This window comes from Hirundo rustica, chromosome 2 (genome assembly GCF_015227805.2).
Source record: "Hirundo rustica isolate bHirRus1 chromosome 2, bHirRus1.pri.v3, whole genome shotgun sequence".
In the NCBI taxonomy this organism is placed as follows: domain Eukaryota; kingdom Metazoa; phylum Chordata; class Aves; order Passeriformes; family Hirundinidae; genus Hirundo; species Hirundo rustica.
This window is the reverse complement of record NC_053451.1, coordinates 26,635,501-26,650,364: the sequence shown is the minus strand read 5'-3', so window position 1 is coordinate 26,650,364 and position 14,864 is coordinate 26,635,501. Positions and strand designations below refer to the sequence as shown.

The 14,864-nt window shown below is 46.2% G+C and overlaps 1 protein-coding gene across 1 annotated transcript; it reads right to left on the bottom strand.

Moving 5' to 3' along the window:
• Positions 1–1,110: 1,110 nt before the first annotated feature.
• Positions 1,111–3,439, bottom strand: NDUFB4 (NADH:ubiquinone oxidoreductase subunit B4). Its single transcript, XM_040055640.2, has 3 exons — positions 3,200–3,439; positions 2,816–2,962; positions 1,111–1,275 (listed from the first exon to the last, which is right to left on the bottom strand). Exons 1-3 carry the CDS (start codon positions 3,398–3,400, stop codon positions 1,210–1,212), a joined length of 414 nt encoding a protein of 137 aa, XP_039911574.1. The 5' UTR covers positions 3,401–3,439; the 3' UTR covers positions 1,111–1,209.
• Between the last annotated feature and the right edge of the window lie 11,425 nt (positions 3,440–14,864).

Sequence of the window (14,864 nt, the reverse complement as noted above, 5' to 3'; positions counted from 1 at the left end):
GTCCCTTCCAACCTCAGCCACTTCGTGATTCTGTGGAAAAGCTCATCAACTCACTCTGCTGGAGAGTGACTGTAAATGGCCCGTATTTACATCTTCATCATGCAGGAAAAGAAAGGATGCAGTAGACTTGGTTTTGCTGACTTCACATTGGCTGCTTTCCCAGCAGGCAAAGGGAAATTTTCAACTATTGTTTCAGACTGAGCTTCTGGCATGAACCTCAGTGCCTGGGAAGAAATCACTCCCACAGCCTCTGAAGAATGAGGGTTGTTTGGATCATGATGGCACCTACAGGCCACATAAAAATTCAATGTGTTAAAAATCTCTGCACTCACACCTCAGTACACTGGCAGTAACAATTCCAGAGTCCTCTACAGCAGTTGACCTGGTCAGGAAAAACTTGTGTTCTTATAAGAATAAGCAGAAAAGGCATCTTTGCAGGCATAAGATTCAGTTATGCTTGGTGATGGATTTTTTTTTTTTTTTTTTTCTTTTTTTTTTTTGGAACACAGCCCCCTTACAGGAATGAATTCTCCTGTACTACAAGATAGTGTCAAAGTGAAAATCCTTATCTTACACTTCTTGTCTCTCATTCACAGGAAACACAGAATTAGTGGAAATTCTAGTTACTTATAGCATTCAGCTCACTATTTCCAAATCTGGTACTAATAAAAAAATAGATGTTTATTGCAACAAACAAACACATGGTTTAGTTCATTAGGGAAAAGAAAAATTAACTTATTGAGAGCAGTCAGGCAGACTCCTAAGCTCTTAAAAATGTATCATAGAACTTGCCTATTATCCAGTTAGGGCAAACCACACAGCCAAAGTGACACCCACAGCAAAGTGACACACAGAAGAAACATCTGGAAGGCAAGCAGTAGTTCCTTTAGGAAACTGTTTTGGTCTTGCTTAGCATTTTAACCTGCCAGTAATTTTAAACTTCAGCCTTCTTGGACAGCAGCAACTTCCATGGTTTAAAAGAATCCTCTGCATGTACACCGAAAGAGTACAATGGCTGAGTTCCAGACCCCCTCTCTGTATCCACCTAGTTTATACATAAAGATCCTATATTTTTGCACTTCCCATGATTTTTAAAGATGCAAGACAACCAACAAGCAATTAAGATTTATTCTTGTGACAGAGAAATATCACCACATAATGCACCTTATTTTATTTAGATCCCATGAACATCACTGCAATTCCAGGAACTTAGAAGAATACACTGAACGGCGGTCGCTTGTATTTACCTTCCTGGATCTGCTTCTCCTTACGATCCTGTGGAAGAAAGAGAACATTTATCATTATCCTACCAGGGAAGGCCTTTCAAGCAGCCTGGGACAACAGAACAGCAGCTCTAATATTTCAACATAGACTACATGAAGGTAGCACCATATAGGATTTTAGGGGTCTTTTCCCCCCTAAATGATTCTATGAGCTCAAGCTGCTTAAAAGTAAAGGATAACAAGGTGCTTCACCTATGAAAGACCTGCTCAGATTGACCTCACTTCTAGGTACTCTCACAGGTCAGGAGGCATTTCTCACCAGACTAGTTGAGTCTCGTAATTTGTACCTTAGTTTCTACCTCCTCCTCCTGGCTGAATAATCCAGCTTAGAGATCCAGTTACGGAGGAACTTATATAACTTGCCTGAAAGTGCCTGTGCTCACTTTCTACCCATTTGTACCTCACTCTGTAGTCCTGTACCTTACTGACAGGCACCATTACAGGCACTGCAGATAATGGCCAGATTCCTTCTGCTGGATAAAACCAGAAAATTTATTCAAAACCTGGTCATTTATCCCTTGCCTTCCCAGACACACAGCAAACATTCCTAAGAGAAAAGACTATGACTATCGTGCCTTATGTACTACCAGGAAAACAAGAAAAATCCCCAAATATCACTAAAGGAACTGCAATAAAGAAAGTGAATTAACCTGGATACTAATTAAAGACTTCAGCATGGCAAAATATTGCAGAGGTACTGAAGTCTCAAGAACATTTACATCAACATGCTAAGCATGTTTCCTAAAACCTGAATTTTCAATTCACCCTAGCAAACAACATTCCCTACAAATATTCTATTAATTTATGTTAGTGCTTTGTGGTTTATGACTTCATCTAAAATGCTACTTCTGTGCAAAAGAGGGAAATAAAAGTGTTTTACATCAGCCACAAATTCTCTACTAAAAACAGCCACAGTGTGTCTGTTAGCATTTTTTATGTACATATATAGCTGAGTTTTCTCATAATGATCTACCATTGCTCAGATTCTGACACTCACAGTTTAGGAATTAGAATGGAAGCAAGATAAACCTTCCAAAATATTAAAACGTCCAGCTGAAATCAGACACTGCAATTAGCATAATTACTCCTCCCCATCTGCTTCACTAAATTAGAGAAACGGTCAAGCAATTGCAGAGGCATTGCTAGGTCTGTCATCCATAAGCTTCCTGTGTATTTTAAGTTCAAAAAGCATAGATATTGCACATCAGCTGCTGAAAATAAGAGAAATTTAGGATTAATTTTCACTCAGTGCTACGCAGAGCTTTGTGACTGCAAAATAGCCTGATCAGCCAAACTGTGACTGGCCATCCCTCCCAGGGTACAATACTGGGCTCTCAAAAAACAAGACTCTGCAACAGTAACAGGCCTTGAAACAGGAGGCTCGCTATCACCCTTCTTTCTCTCACCCCCTTAATGGTATTAACCATTCTTGGCGCATGAGGATCCCACAAACTGAGACTCCAAGCAGATGTACATTTTACAAGCCGGTGTTTGTGGGCTTCGCTGATGCTCAGCGCTGTCGGCCGACTTACCCTGTCAGCTTTTAAGACAAAGATCCAGAAGAGGACGGGGCCTAACGCATAAACAGCTCCTAGAAAGGACGTCTTGGGTGTCGGGCGGAAAGTAGGGTAGACGTTCTGGGACCTCGCATAGGCCCAGCGGATCAAGGCGGGATCTTCCTGGGGTGCAAAGAGAACGGCGGTGAGGCCCGCGGGCTCTGCCCCTTCACCTGGGGACTGAGGCCACGGCACACCGGAAAGGGCACCAAGGTCACGGGGAGGGCGGACAGCGTCCCCCCCGGCCCCGGCCCTCAGCACGGCCGCAGGCGCGGGCCCCGCTCCGGGACGCCGCCGGGTGAGGCGGGCGAGCCCCGCGCTTCCCCCGCCGCCCCCTCGCCCCTCTCTGTCCCCACTCACGATGACGGCGGGCGGGCTGGGGCTGTTGAGCTGCAGCAAGTACTGCCGCTTGAGCCGGGAGCGGATCGCCAGGCGCTCGGCCTCGGCGCGGCGCTTCTCCGGCGATAGGTCGTAGGTGTTGGGGTCGAGCTCGGCGGGCAGCGAGACGTAGCGGTTCGGCCTGTACAACTTGGCCGCCGACGGAGGCGGCGCCGACGCCATCTTGGAGAGCCGGCCGTGCCGCCCGCGGGGGGCGGTGGCGGCTCCGCCCCCGCCGCGCCCTCAGCGGGAGCAGCGACCTCCCCTCGCAGGATTGGAGTCGCGGAAAGGTTTGGGCTGAAGCGATGGTACGGCTCATTTTGTTTTAACCTCGTTGCCCTCAGCGGGAGCAGCGATCTCCCCTCACAGAACCGGAGTCGCGAAAGGGTTTGGGCTGAAGCAGTGGTAGAGCTCGTCCCGTTCTATCCCCGCTGCCCTCAGCGGGAGCAGCAACCTCCCCTCAGAACCGAAGTCACGGAATGGTTTGGGCTAAAGCGCTGGTAGAGCTCGTCCTGTTCCAACCCCCACGCCACAACTTCCACTAGACTAGGTTTATCAGAGCCCCATCCAGCCTGGCCTTGAATGCCTCCAAGGGACGGGGAAGGGAATCCACAGCTTCTCTGGGGAAGCTGTGCCAGTGCCTTACCACACGCAGGATAAAGGATTCTTTTCCGTAATATCTAACCTAAACGTACTCTTTCGATTTGAACCCATTCCCCCTCCTCCTGTCACTACATTCTCTTGTAAATAACCTTTCCCCATCATTACTGTGAGTTCCCTTCAGGTACTGGAAGGCCACAATTAGGTCACCTCAAAGCCTTTTTCTTCCCCAGGCTGAGCAAACCCGATTCTCTCAGCCTTTCCTGGCAGAAGCGGTGCTCCATCCCTGTGATCATCTTGTTGGCCTCCTCTGGACTTGCTCCAACAGGTCCATGTCCTTCATGTGCTGGGGCCCCCAGAGCTGGATGCAGGGTTCCAGGTGGGGTCTCGCAGAGCAGAGGGGCAGAATCCCCTCCTTTGCCCTGCTTTGGATGCAGCCCAGGACAAGTTTGGCATTCTGGACTGTGAGTGCCCGTGGCCAGAGCATGTCCAGCATCTCACCCAGCGGCACCCCCAAGTCCATCTGGTCAGAGCTGCTCTCGATCTGTTCATCCCCCAGCCTGTGTTGATACCGAGTCTGCCCCAACCCAGGTCCAGCACCTTGCACTTAGTCTTGTTAAATCTCATGAGATTCCCAGGTGCCCACTTCTCCAGCCTGCCTCGGCCTTACCTGGTCTCACCTGCTGTGGCTCAGGCTGGCTCAGGGCATGTCAGGGGAAGGTTTGGTCTCACAATAACAACAGTACCAGCAGGTCATTTTTTCCTGACACCTGCAATTAAAATGACCTTCAGGATGAGTCACAGGTCAGGAGTGTTGACCTCTTTGAGTCTGCTGGCACAAGGGGGTGCCATTGGTGTGGGAGTGTTTACTGCCGGTTTGAACAGTATTTCTATGTTTTAGAAATGTACATGTGTAGTTAATGTATGTCAAACTGCTGAAAATAAGTCTCTTAAAATTACAGGATCACTGAATCACAGAATATTCTGTGTTGGCAGTGACCCGCAGGGATCATCAAGTCCAGCTTAGCCCTGCACAGAAACACCCCCAAGAGCCACACCATGTGCCTGAGAGCATTGTCCTAACACTTCTTGAATTCTGTCTGGCTTGTGCTTCCCTGGGGTGCCTGTTCCAGTCCGCAACCACCCTCTGGGTGAAGAGCCTTTTCCTAATATCCAACCTAAACCTCCCCATGCTCAGCTTTAGGCCATTCCTGGTTCCTGCCGCTGTTCGCCAGAGACGAGATCAGTACCTGTCCCTCCACTTCCCCTCACGAGGAAGGACTGCAGTTAATTTCCACTGTCAGTGCTACAGAGAGCTTTGTTACAGCTACACTGGAACATTAGTTCATTTTTGAACTGAATAAGAAATCCCTACGTCTGAACAGTATTTTGTGTTAGAGTAGTGATATTTTGCAGGCAGACCAGTATTTGCAAAATCCCACAGTTATTGACTTCCAGCTTCAGATCGTCCCTTTGATTCTTTAACCAAGGCTGAGCTGACTGGACAAGCTGCCTGGTAACCTCTAGGATTGTCAGGGGGCGACTGATCACCCTAACAGACATCACTGACAGGTTCAGGAATCACCCTCTGCTTGGTGAACACTGGGCAAAGAAAGTAGGGGTTTGACCTTGCACAGCTTTCAGTCAGCTGTGCCCAGGTGGCCAAGAAGGCCAAGGGCACCTGGCCTGGATCAGCAATGGTGTGGCCAGCAGGATCAGGGCAGGCATTGTTCCCCTGTACTTGGCACTGCTGAGGCCACACCTGGATAACTGTGAGCAGTTCTGCGGCCCTCTCTCAAGAAAGACACTGAGGTGCTGGAGGTGTCCAGAGAAGGGCAGTGGGGCTGGTAAAGGGTCTGGAGCACGAGTCCTGTGAGGAGCAGCCGGGGTTGTTTAGCCTGGAGAAAAGGAGGCTCAGGTGAGACCTTATTGCTCTCAACAACTGTCTGAAAGGAGGTTGTAGCCACATGTGGAGTTGGTCTCTGGTCTCATATAACAAGTGGTTGAACAAGAGAAAATGGCCTCAAGTTGTGCCAGGGGAGGTTTAGATTGGATATTAAAAAAAAAAAAAAAATTCACCAAAGGATTATCCGGCACTGGAACAGGCTGCTCCAGGAAGTGCTGCAGTCACTTTCTCCATAGATATTCAAAAGACATGGCATATGGGGACACTGTATTGTGATAGACTTGGCAGTACTGCGGTAATTATTGGACCTGATGATCTTAAAGTTATTTTGCAACCTTAATGAGTCCTGGGCGCTGGCTTGAAGAAGTTTTTATCTTGTTGGTATTAAGAACTTTGATCTTCAGTGATGTTAAGAAATATATGCAAGTTGTCTTTCTGGAAACAAAGTAGCCAGTAAACAAGTTTACTGTTGTGCTTTCTTCTTCCAATATATAAAACAGCGATAGTTATGCTGATTGGGACCCAGTAATTTAGTGGCTGTGCATATATAGTTATGGCCCGATTTGCACTGTGGTAACTGCAGACTCAGGTAATGTTGGATGAGGGATTACAGTTTCTTCCTAAGCATACACAAAATAATACTGCTGACTATTCAAGATGCTGTGCTTTGCCACTGCAATAATAAGAGCAAAAGCTCTTCCTCACATCCTACCTTTTCACACTTTTTCCTAAGCACTTGGAAGATAAATGACCTCTTTTTGGTCTGAACTGCTAATTAGGAGTTGTGACTTGCTTTCAAGCAGGATGAAATACAAGTTGGATGTTTCTGCAGTTCATGTACCTTGGCCACCCCCACCACAATATGCAGCATTAGGTACATTTCCCTCTCTCAAGTACAAACCTAGAGTCCTCTCAGAAATCTCTCCGGCTTTTTCACCCTCATTTTCTTCACAAATGTGTGTCTGTAAATCCAGCTGCTGAAAACCAAGCTGCTTCACTCACGGTCAGCTCCCAGGGAAGTACTTATATGCCCTGTTGCTTTTTCTCCCAGGGCTTTCAACTTGGGTCAGTGGCTCCTGTATCATGGAAAAATATACTCCCTTTACTTCCCATTTTGTGACCACTGGATTTAGTGAGCTCTGTGTCTCCACCTCCACGATTTGTGTCTCTTCATAACTGGCATGTAGAGAGTTGCTTTAGAAGCATGGTAACTACACCAGCAGCACTGCCAAGTGGCACTCCTGTGGTACTTTCATCTCTGAGTGTTCCCAAAGTCTTGGCAGCCTGTGTTGCCCAGCCCCTGCATGGCTTGCTGCTTTTAAAGCTGCTCCTCCCTTCTCTCTCTTATTTCTTAATAAAATGACACGTGGAGCCTTGAAACAGATTGATTCCTGGCAGAAGCAGGAGTGCAGATTGGATTAGCAAACTGGGAAGGGTTAGCTGCTCTGTGGGAAATGGTGAAGGTTTTTTCCACTCTTTCCTGCATCACAGAGTGGAACAGAAGACTGTTCCTGCAGGTCTCCCAAAGGACTTCAGACCAGCCAGATGCCTTTGCCCCAGTGTGCTGACTCCCGAGGTTTGTCTGTAGGGATGTGTGATGGTTCCCGTGGGCAGGAGCAGAGATGGGCTTGGGGTGAGGTCACTGGCAAAGGCAGCAGGTTCAGCTCCAAGCCCTGTCGCAGAATCTTTGTGATCTTATCAGTGCAGGTCCAAGCCGTGTCTTCTGCCTCTCCCCAGAGCTGGTAGCCGTGAGTGTGCATGCTTGGCATGCAAACAGTGCTGGAATTAATTCTACTGGGAGAAAAACAGAAGGTACAAAGTAACATTTCCATTAACAATGTAATGTACTGTATTAGAAAACCGAGCAGCCAGCTGCTATGCTGAAAACACCTTTGCATTCCATCTCTAACCGCTAACTCATTCCCCTTCCCAAAGGATCCAAATCCTCACAGGGAGTCTTTTCTGAGAGATGGCACTTGTTTCATGGGGTAAGAAAATAACTAAATCCCTTCCAGAGAAACATATTCCCTGACACTGAAGCCTGTGCATTGCAATTTGTTGTTTTCACTCCTCCAGGGGTGAATTTGTGCGCTTTCTTTGTTTTGTAACAGCCTTGTTTCTAACTTTAAAACACATCCTTCAGGAAAAGCCTGAGTCACCAATAATCAGTGTCTAAACCTTGCATAAAGAAATGCAGGACAAAGACAGAAATGCTGCAGACAAAGCACTTGACTGAAATCAGTGATTGCTTTTTCTCCTGCTGACAGGAACTGCTGCACACAGGGAGAAATGCTGCCGTGACAAACTGTCCTCCCGTGCAGACCTCCTGCATCATCTGCTCCTCCTGGACCACCCTGTGGCAGCCTCTGAACACAGTCTTGCTGCTGCTGCAAACCAGCTCTGAAACAAAAGATTTTGCAAGAATGAACAAGACCCTTCTTGTCCCTGTTTTGTCAGATCTTGAAGCTTGTTTGACTCTCCTCCTGACTGCTAGTGTTGACCTAAGGCAAGCAGCAGGAATATAAAATAGGCTCTAGTAAGAGTGGGACCAGTCTCAGTAGGGCAGCACGAGCTTGAACTAGAATATGCTGGTCATAAAACCACATCCTTGTGGGCTCACACACCAAGGCTTAACTGGTAAGACCCCAAGTGGTTTTTCTTCTTTTTTTATCAGAACTGATGTTTATTGAATGTTTAAGGTTGGCAGTATTCAGTGAAATTGACAATTCTCCTATAAAAATGCCTTTGAAGTTCACATTATGTTTTCTTTGCCATCAGCAGTAGTCAAAATGGAAAGAACAGTCAAGAACATTAGTCTTTGTCCAGAACCCCATGGAGGATTGGCCTTCACTGGATACCAGACATCCACCCAGCTGCTTTCTCGCTCCTCTCCTTGAAAGGGCTGGGGGAGAAAATGACATAGAAAATCTCATGGTTTGATAAAAGTGCAGTTGTTCAGAAAAGCAAAAGCTGCACATGGAAGCAAAGTAAAAAGAGGACTTCATTCACTACAGCCCATAAGCAGGAAGATGTCTACCTATTTTTTGTGAAGCAAGGCCTCAATAAGCATAGCAGTTGCTTGGGAAGACAGATGACATCACCACAAATGTCATCCCATCATTCTCTTTTCCTTCAACTTTTATTGCTAATGAGGACATCATATAGCATGGGTTATCCCTTTGATTATTTGGGTCAGCTGTCTCAGTTATTCCCCCTCCCAATCTCTTGCTCATCTCCGGCTTACAGACCTTCAAAGTTCTTGGTGGGATGTTGGAGAGAAAGCCCTGACACTGTGCTGGCACTGCTCAGCAACACCCAAACCTATTTGCTACCGGTGTTATTTTAACCACGGGTGAAAGGCACAGATCCTTAAGGGTGCTGCGAAGAAAGTCCATCCCAACCAAACCCAGCCCAAAAAGTTTGAAAGCCGTCTGACACCACTGAATTTCAGACCATTCTCATACGAGGTAGCCTGAAATCAGACACATTTCTATGGCACTCTTTGATTGAACCTGCAAATAACTTCCACCTAGAGTTTAAAGAAACCCAAGATACCTTCAGTTTAGAACAGTGTGATTTTGCTGGTGGCTTTTCAGTCATGCCTTGAAATACACAGACTGGATTTCTTTGACTGTGTACACAAAGTCACTCTTTTCAGTGTGACCAGACTGAGTGATTCTGTGAAGGAGAGAAAAATTAACCTAAATCACAGACCTGTCTATCTACCTCCAAGGTGACCATGCATGATGTTTTCAGAAGAGACAGGTGAAATATGCTGTCAGCTCCAAAAATACTGGTGCCTGTCAAACTTGTGCTGAATGCTTGAATCAGTTGTCAGGCTGGGTCAACATGTTGCTGGGCTCTGTTGTGAGTTCTCACTGACCTTTTACAAAGAAAGCAAGCTGGAAAATGGGGGAAGCTGACAAAACCACTTGTATCACAAGAAGGTCCTGAACAGAGGCCCCTTACTTCTAATTCCCACATGTAATGGCCAAGAAGGGTCATTTGGCTCCTGTTCCCATTCTATACAGGTGAATAAATACTGCTAAGTGTGCTGCTGAACTTCTTTTGAAGGGGCATCAATATCAAGCATCCATGTACATGGATATATCCATGGTAAAAGCCAAATGGATACAGAAGGGGAGCAGCGTAAGAAGCATTAGGATCCAGCATAGTTTTATTTGAACTCAGAATGCATTCAGCATTCTGCAGCATATAGCTATACCAATAAATTGTCCAGATAAATATAATTCTTTTGGTATTAAGGGATGAAGTGCCCAGTATCTTTATCTTATAGTTGTTTAAAGGAAGCCTAGCATGCAGAGGAAGGAGTTAAGATGGTGAAGGGAATAATGAATTGTTAGTACAGCCAACAGGCCACCCATAAATGTGGATCAAATGTTGAGCTCAGCAGGAGTTAGTTACAAAACTAGGACATGTAATGAGTCATGAAGTGCCAGGAATTATGAGACATGGCATTAAACAAACTATTCCTGCCTCTCCTTGGCTTGTCCAGAGACGATGGCAAGAAGCCCTCTGCTGTTTCAGCTTTTCCTGTCAAAATAAAACTTTTGACTCACATTGAATTAGAGCCATGGCTGAGCTGCCTCAGCCAGGGAGCTGGTGCCGCCTGGGCGGCCCCGGTGAGAGAAGGATAAGCTGGCAGCCAGCATCTCTTGTCCACTCCTGTGCAGGTCATTGATTGTAGCATTTAGTACTGTTATATTCTTAGCTCTCCCTCGGCTTCCAGCTCCTGGCACAAGAAACTGTTAATAAGAGTGGGACAGGAAGAGGTCTTGGAGTAGGGTGGGAATTTGAAACATACCCTGTATGTCTGAGGGTAAGTCCTGTTGCTGGAAAAGTGTTAGAAGTTCTTAGCCTGTTGAGGGCTAACACTGTTCCTAGACTTCCCCTCACAATGGCTGTCAGGAACTGGAGTACTCCAGCAAGCTGTCATTGTTCCAGCCACCCTCCACCTGGCCCAGATGCCAGCATAAAGCTGAGATCCTTGCTTTAGAGCTGGCCTGATCTGTGTGAAATGTGTGTTGTAGCTAGGCTTGGCTCGAGTTCCTAACTTGACCTCAGGCCTTCCTTATTACTTTGACTTTGCCTGGACAACACTGGACAGCAGTTGGTTATGGTTATTGCCACTGGTCCTGCCCTCATCACATTGTCTGGCTCCCAGCTCAGCCCAGTCTTGCCATTCCTGGGCTGCACTGTCACTCATGGAGCAGAGCTCAACCTCATGGCTGTGGGGATTGTATGTGGTGCCAAGAGTGAACTCAGACAGCTGCCAGTAAAAATTCACAAGGCAGTTGCTAACAGGAGTCAGTGAGAAGAAAGTCAAGTGTTGCAGGAAATGGCTCACACAGCGTAAGGGGAGGCTTCTTTTCTGGCCTGCTGCTCCTGACACAGACCATCACCAGACGCTGATGCTTGTTTATTTATTTTTTTCCCATTTCTCTGCAGGTGTTTTGCTCTGTTCACAAAAGAAATGTAGATGTGCGCCCTTCAGTTCGGGCATCAGAAAAGTAGCAGTGCCTGCAGTGAACTCTGCCTCCTTCGCTCTGACATGATGGGGAGAGTTTCAGATGGTGAGTCCTCTTATCCCAAAACAAGTCTGAGAGACTGTGAACCATCCCTTGGAGATTCCTTTTTTCTCCATGAGTTGTGGAAAGAGTTCAGTGTAGCCAGGATACTTTCCTGAGTATCCACTGTGTGACAGAGTGCCATGGCTTGTGTAGCTTGGAGCAAAATGCTACACAGCCTTTATTGCACATGCAGGATGCTCCTGTAGTTCCTCCCAGATCCACGGGTGAAATGCTGGACTTGCTGACAGCAAAGGAGAGCCCTAGTGAAAAACGGCTCTGGCCCAAAAAGCTTTCAGATTCCCTGCAATATCTTACTTGAAGTTACCTGATGGGTTTAGCTGTACTTTCACAAGTACAATCAGTGTAAAGAAAAGCCTGCTGTGTGAATATCCAACCAGGACGGGCCAGGAAAACTTTAATCCCCAACAGACATGGCCACTCCTGCTTGAAAAGACAGAAATACAGTGCCCCAACAATTGGTTTGGTGTTAGGGACTTGGCTTGTCAAGGTGGAGTCCACTTAAGAACATTATCTTGGAGGAAGCCTCACTTAGTAGTATCATCAGGTCCAAAACTTATCTACAGCCTGAAATTAATTTTTAACTCAAAAAAGAAGTAGGACTTTAAAGACAATGTCTTTTTAGAAGTCACAAATTTCTCCTTTGTACAGGAAGACACTCCAACCCTGTGTGGGGAAAAAAACCCCTCCTGCCTAAAATCTGTGATAGATGAGCCTTGAAGGAGAAGCAGCTCTGTTGCACTGCTATGTAGAAAAAGATACTCACTTTGTTTTGCTTTATATATTTTGTTAGAAGTCTGGAGCTTAAATTTTAAATCAAGTCTTTGGGAGCACACTGTGAAGCAGGCCATCAGTATGAATGAAGTATGCTAGTAGGAACATGGTGAATTTAGTGTGACTGTTTGGCAATCTCTGTATTGCAGTGGGGAAGGACTTAGTTGTGGCAATGCAGAGTGGGTTTTTTTTTCTTTGCTCAAGTAAAAGACAGAATACAAATGAGGCTCTTGCTGCAGAATGCCAGCTAGTGGGAAAGATACACGATGTCCAGACTAGGTATTTCAGGGTTTTAAAAAAATTATGAGAATACTTGAACTTTAAACTTCTGACCCATAGAGATAGAAAAGCAGAGCAGGGATGTCCCTGGACTCTTGTTATTGTATAAATCAGGAATGTTCACTAAACAAGAAATGCGCCTTAGCATTGCAGAACCCTGTATCCATCAGGTTTCACCTGCCTTTTTGGGGAGATGGGATAAGGCAGCTGCCAAAGTTAAAAATTGCTTCCTAAATTAATGTTTCCATACTTCTCTAGATAACCTCTCAGCAGAGGGGTTTGCTCTTTGTGTAAACCACTTCTATTTACAGTGCCATAACTCCCTAATTCAACCAGTGTAATTGTGATTTCAGTCCTTAAAGGGAGGATTTCTACTTGTGAGCCTTGCAGGACTCTTTGGACACAGTGCTTTTCTGGCTCTCCTACTGCTCCCCACTCCATCCCCTTACATGCATCTGCTTCCTTCCTACTCATCTGCATATGTTTTAGCCCTATCCAATCCTGTTCTCCCACACTCTCAGCGCTGCTGAGGGGCTCTTTACTCCCTCAACCTACTTTGACTTCCTCTGCCTCCTTCACTTTCTGCACAGTCTTTTCCCTGCTCTCTACTGGACATATCTTGCTCACTTTCATCCAAACAACTTGAAAAGTAGATCCAGTTGTGGTGGTAACCACTTGAAAAATGCTTGCAAAATGGCAGCTGATGACTTTTTGGTACTCTGCTCCCCGATTCTTCTCCTCTTCTTTAATCAAGCAAAGTGTTCACAGCACATTGGGAGCAGGAGCTTTCAAAGTTCCTCCTCCCTTGCTTTGAATTATTTCAGAATCTCCCTGGGCCTGAAGCTAAGGGAAGTGCAAGCAGCCATGATACTGCTTGCTGGTTCTCTTCAGCACGCGGGAGGCTGATCACATTCATTTCCTACAGCCAACCTTTTCATTTTATAGACCAGTATCATGGTGAAGGCTATGGAGAGTGGCCCATCCATCGCTGTACTAATGCTTTTCATGGTGAATCCTTCCTTTCTGTGTGTGCGACATACGGTCAGGGAGTTTGCCCTGACTCAGGCACAGACATGGCATCCCCACCTTCTGTTGCTGTGTTGGTCTTGCTGCAAGCTCCAGGAAGGCAGGCCTCTTGTTCCCAACATAGTCCACCAATCCCTGCAGTGACCAGAGCTGCCCACAGCACAAAGTCACAAACAGAATGACTCCGAGGGAAATTGCAAAGCCTGGTGCTGTTATGTCTGTATCAGTCTTTCACAGCTGGCTGAGATGCCTCTTCTGCTGGACCACTAATAGGGAGGTTGCACTTCTCCATAATTTCCCTGAGGACTGAACACATCTCAGCAACTGAAAGGAAAAGGGTGGTGACTCACCTCTTGACCTGCTTAATTCTTTCCAGGATAGTCCTTCTAATGAAGAATTGAGAATGTCTGGGATATACTCATGAGACAAATATGTTCAAATCTGTCTCAAATCCAAATGAAATTTTGAAATACGATGAAACACTTGCAGCACAACAGTCACCAAAGTTAAAGTGCTTTCTCTGTACAGTTATGTAACTTCTCCCCAGCACAGAGCAAGACCCCATTTCCCATCCCTTTGCTTTGCCTTGTGGGGCTGTGTTGACTCCTTGACCCTTCCTTGTTTTACTTCACTATAGAAAGAGCTTGAACAAAGCAGGAAAACTGAGCCCCTAATCTTAAAAACTTCCTGCATATTTTTTAAGATCAGGGAAATGATGAAGCTTTGGTTTCCTTGTTCTTAGATATAGTTTTTGCAGAGGCATCATAGGGGTGAGATCTGTTCCTGACTGCAATGCTGCCTTTTTTTCAGGCAATGATAGAAAAGGTCTTTCTGACCTGCAGAGCAGTCTCAGAGCAGTTACTTCTGGCTGTCTTGTCCCACCTCTGACATTTGTCAGGCAGTTGACAGCTTATGGATTTTTATCCTATTTTCTTGTAGCAGAACCTCTTCCAATTACCAGCATCTCTCTCTTCTCTGAGTGCACCTATAGTGCCTCTGGCACCAGATTTGTCTCGATTTTTCACTGTGTTTTGTACAAATTCTTCTGACTTGCCCATCATGTAGCATACTGCTGACAGATTTTTTGGATGTGCTGTGTATGGTGCACAGGAACACAACTGCAAGATGTGACACCGTGGTGAGAAGTCTCTTTCCTCTTGGAGGGAGAAGCTATCACTCACTGCATTATCTTGACCTTGTTCATAAGCAAAGATGGACAAGTATGTCTTGGTGCCAGAGTCTAGACAGTTACAGGTTTGATCAGGACTGAATTTAAAGTTTCCTGCAGAGGGTACTGCCATGCTCATGGCCCCAGGGTGACCTTGAGGCAGAGCATGCAGAGGGAGGTCCCTAGGAGTTTAGGGCTGGCAATGTTGTTAGCATTGGCTTGCCCTTGCCTAATACCTTATTCTTGGAAGAAAGGCAAAGTCAGGATCAGGCATCCCTTGGACAG